Here is a 4,802-nt window from a genome sequence, read left to right on the forward strand (position 1 = left end):
TGGTTTAACTGATATCCGGGACCTCTGGGAAATTAGGGTTTCTCCTAACTTTCCTAATTTAAACGTAAATCGACAGTGCGAATTTTGGTTCCCACAGACGCCTAGACAAGGCATCGGCCACCACGTTGTCTTTCCCCTTCTTGTAATTTATCACATAGGGAAAGGTCTCCACGAACTCAAGCCACCTAGCATGCCTCTTCTTGAGTGTTGTTTGGCCTCTCAAATGTTTAAGGGTCTCATGATCTGTATGAATAATAAACTCCTTAGACAAAAGATAATGTTGCCAAGTTTCAAGAGACCTTACTAGAGCATAAGGCTCTTTATCATAGGTGGGATAATTGAGGGCAGCTCCACTCAATTTCCCACTGAAGAAGGCCACAGGCCGGCCTCCTTGGGTCAACACAGCTCCTATCCCTGTTCCTGATGCATCACACTCAATCTCAAAAGGTTTATCAAAGTTAGGAAGAGTAAGGACGGGTGCATGTGTCAAACTATATTTGAGTTTATTGAAAGACCCTTCTTGGGCTGGTCCCCAAGTGAAAGATACGTTCTTCTTAATCACCAAGGTCATGGGAGCAGCAATGGTACTGAAGTCTTTCACAAAACGCATATAGAAGCTAGCCAAGCCGTGGAAGCTTCGGACATGGCCAATGGTGGACGGGGTAGGCCACTCCTCGAACGCCTTGATCTTCTCTTCATCAACCTTTAGTACCTGCGAACTCACAACAAAACCTAAAAGTACCAATTGATCAGTGCAGAAGACACATTTCTTAAAATTAGCATAAAGGCCTTCCCTTTTGAGAGTTAACAAAACATGTTCTAGATGTCCAACATGATCGGTTAGACACTGACTGTAGATCAAGATGACATCAAAGTAGACCACTACAAACTTACTGATGTATGGCCTTAGGACCTGGTTCATGAGTCTCATGAAGGTACTTGGCGCATTAGTGAGGCCGAACGGCATCACAAGCCATTCGTACAGACCTTGCTTGGTCTTGAAAGCAGTCTTCCACTCGTCCCCTTCCTTCATGCGAACTTGATGGTATCCACTCCTGAGATCAATCTTTGAAAACACAGTAGACCCACTTAGTTCATCCAACATATCATCTAATCTAGGTACAGGGTACCGATATTTGATGGTGATGTTGTTGATGGCTCGGCAATCCACACACATCCGCCAAGTTCCATCTTTCTTGGGGACTAGCAGGACTGGAACGGCACACGGGCTTAGGCTCTCCCGGATATATCCTTTTCCCATGAGGTCTCGAACTTGCTTTTCCAACTCCTTGGCCTCCTCAGGGCTGACTCGGTAAGCGGCTCGGTTTGGTAGCGGAGCACCGGGCACGAGATCGATCTGATGCTCGATCCCTCGGATGGGAGGTAAACACCTCCTTGTACCTATCCATGAGGTTCTGCACCTCAGGTGGGAGCTCTTGGACTTCCAGACCTACAAAACAACCTTCCTTAAAGATCATTAGTAGCACCTGTGTGTGATCATATAAAGTTTTCATAACTTGACCGGAATTGATGTACAAGTTGGTCTTACTTACCTTACTGGCCTGATCCATAGCCTTTTGCATTTCATGTACCTCTTGCGGACTAATGGGCGTGAGATTGTGCTTCTTGTTGTTGTGGCTGAAGCTGTACACATTGGTCCGACCATGGTGAATGGTCTCTTTGTCAAACTGCCATGGCCTGCCTAGGAGTAAGTGGCCGGATTGCATTGGAACAACGTCACACTTGACCTCATCATGGTACTTGCCAATGCTGAAGGATACCGCCACTTGCTCAGCTATCTTAAGCTCGGTTTCATCATTGAGCCATTTAAGGCGGTATGGCAGCGGGTGTGGAGTCTTGATTAGACCTAGCTTATCAACAAGATACTTGCTGGCCACGTTAGTACAAGAACCACCATCTATTATAAGGCTGCATACCTTTTGTTCCACACTGCATCTTGTGTGAAAGATGTTCTCTCTCTGGATAGTCTCGGGATCAAAGAGGGCACTAAGGGCTCTCCTGGTCACAAGTAACTCGCCAGTCTCTGGATAGTCAGTCACCTCTTCATCGGACACAACAGCTCCTACCTCGGCCTCATCTTGGGACTCATACTCTCCATCGGCCTTAAGGACCATCACTCGCTTGTTTGGACAGTCTCTAGCATAATGTCCTTTGCCCTGACACTTATAACAAACAATATCACGAGTTCTTAAGTTTTGGGCCTGTGTTTTACCTTGGTCTGTCTGGTTTGTTCCGGACTGTTCGGACTGATTCTTCTTGTACCGGCTTTCTATCTCAATCGCCTTGCCCTTATCTACGGTCTTGGCGGCTAGTGTCGTCCATGTGGGCTTACTTCGGCTGGTGGACGCGGTCTTCCGCTTGATATGTTGCTCCGCCATGATAGCATAGTGTAGCAAGTCCTGGATGTCTTCATACGGCTGCCTCTCCACCTTGCGGGCAATCCGGTCATGTAAACCGTCTAGGAACTGGGACATCAGGGACGGTTCCGGCTCCTCAACTTCCAGCTTTTGTCGAAGAGACTCAAACTCCTCGAAATACTCCTCCACAGATTTAGTACCCTGAGACAACTTACGGAAACGTTTTAGTAAGTCCCGCTTATAGTATGAGGGAATGTACCTGCCACGGAGCTTAGTTCTCATCTCAGCCCAGGTGTGGGCTCTCCATACTGGACCGGCCTTGGCAACGTCTCGATCCCACCAGGCTAAGGCATTGTCGGTCAGTTGAGCAGCTACTAGGGCGATCTTCCTAGCCTCGGAGTACCTGTAGTATTCAAAGATATACTCCATACGCTTTTCCCATGTTATGTAAGCGTCCGTATCAACCTTTCCAGCAAATGTAGGGGGCATCAGCTTAAGGTCCTTGCCTCCTATCCACGGCTCCTCCTCTTCTCGGTCCCGGCCTCTCCTTCGGCCTGGGTCGTCGCCTCCTTGGACCCTCCGTTATCGGCCTCGTCCGTCTCCAGCTCGGTTTTGTTGCTCAGCCTCGCGGCTTTGAGTATCGCCGGTACTGTCCGCATCTGAGTCTTGATCCGACTGGTACGGTTGGCGTCTGGCTGGCGGTCGCGGTCCGTTAGGTCTGTCTCGCTGCTGGATATGAGTAAGCTGCTCGGTTATTACCCTAAGGCTCGCCCTGATCTCTTCATTGGCGGCTAGGAACTGAGCATTGATAGCGGCTTGGTCCCGACCTGCTTCTCCCATGTCTACAAGAATAAACTCACGGGGAAAAGAGGAAATGCAAGGGATATGGATGATTTAAATAAGGAAATTGGATCAGATACAAGAGTATCGACCAAGGAAGAAAATAAATGCAAGAATTAAAAAAGGCAAATCGATCTTGAAAAAAAAAGAAAGTTGATATTATTTTTTTTTGTTGAGTTTTCGAAAACTTGGAAAGAAAGTAAATTCAATTTTTTTTTAAATGGGAAAACTTGGAGAACAATTTTAAAAAAATAAATGCTAATTGAAATCGAACCAACCAAATAAGGAAAGAACAAGAATTTTTCTGGATTTTCGAAATTGGAAGAATCAAACAACTTTTTTTTTTTTAATTGGAAAACTTGGAGAACAATTTCAAAAAATTAAATGCTAATTGAAATCGAATCAACCAAATAAGGAAAGAACAAGATTTTTTTTTTTTTTTTTTTTGGATATCCGAAATAGGAAGAATCAAACAACCTTTTTTTTTTTTAAGAAATCGACAAGAACAATGGAACTAAGAACAAAAAGAACTGAAAGTTTAGGAACTTCAGCTCTGATACCAAAAATGTTGTAGGCACGGACTGGAGGACATGCGAGGTTCGGAACCGGTACGAACGGATGGTCTCAAGGGGCCGGCTGCTCGTCTAGGGCTTCTTGGTCGCGATATGTACCTGAGACAAGCAAGATATTTTTATGAGTTTTCTTAGATTTTTGATGGACTGGAAACAAAGAACAACTATATGAATGATTTTTATGAGGGTTTTCTTATATGATCTAAAACGAATTCAGCAACAAGGAAAGACAAAATGCGATTCTAAATGATAAACAAAGGAAAAGATAGAGAGATGGAAGATGGGATATGTTGCTGGATGTATGTCTCTCTCAACAAGATCAGCGAATGGATTGATGGATAGAGATGGTTCCGGCTCTTGCTGGACGTGTGTCTCTCTCAAGATCGGACAAGGAATGGAATGGATCGATGGACTCCACAAAGAACAATGGCCGGCTCTTTGATATGTCAAGAACAGTGCTCTCAATAGTTTCTCACGACTGAAAGGCTTAGGGTTTTGCTGGGGCAAACTGACTCATATATTATCTTGTCTGAAAAAATACACGGCCGCTCATAAGGGGGATTAAATACCCGATGCAGCTTTGCCCTTCTAGGGGACTTGAACAAAACAACAAAGACACTCTTGGACTCTAAAACGAAAAGGCCTAAACAGAAAAGGGCCGACTCTACTTGGACTCTAAAGCAAGGCTAACAAAGGCCTGAATTATTAGACTCAAAGAAATAAAAAGGACTTAACAATTTGCCCATAATGTCTTAACCAAATCGAAATAAATGAACCAGACACAAATCAAAAACAATAAACCGGTTAGAAATCAATTGAAATCTTACATGCTTACCTTAATCGGATCAGACGGCTAAGCCTCTAAACCGGGATCAATTGGGACGGATGGGTCAAGGCTGAATGTGGAGATGATTAAGCCGGCTTGGCTATGGTCAATAGAAGAGAACTGGATAGAGCCGGACGGGTCTTGAACCTCAGAAGGGTCGGTTGGATCCTCAAGCTTTAACTCGGC

General features: G+C 44.9%; 1 protein-coding gene across 1 annotated transcript; it reads right to left on the reverse strand.

The window, feature by feature from the left end:
• Positions 1 to 236: 236 nt before the first annotated feature.
• Positions 237 to 2,867, reverse strand: LOC106421507. The gene is made up of 5 exons (XM_048761166.1): positions 1,554 to 2,867; positions 1,176 to 1,450; positions 815 to 1,055; positions 300 to 712; positions 237 to 243 (listed from the first exon to the last, which is right to left on the reverse strand). The coding sequence occupies exons 1-5, from the start codon at positions 2,865 to 2,867 to the stop codon at positions 237 to 239; spliced, it is 2,250 nt and encodes a 749-aa protein (XP_048617123.1).
• Positions 2,868 to 4,802: the final 1,935 nt, after the last annotated feature.

This window comes from Brassica napus, chromosome C6, assembly GCF_020379485.1.
Source record: "Brassica napus cultivar Da-Ae chromosome C6, Da-Ae, whole genome shotgun sequence".
NCBI classification, from domain to species: domain Eukaryota; kingdom Viridiplantae; phylum Streptophyta; class Magnoliopsida; order Brassicales; family Brassicaceae; genus Brassica; species Brassica napus.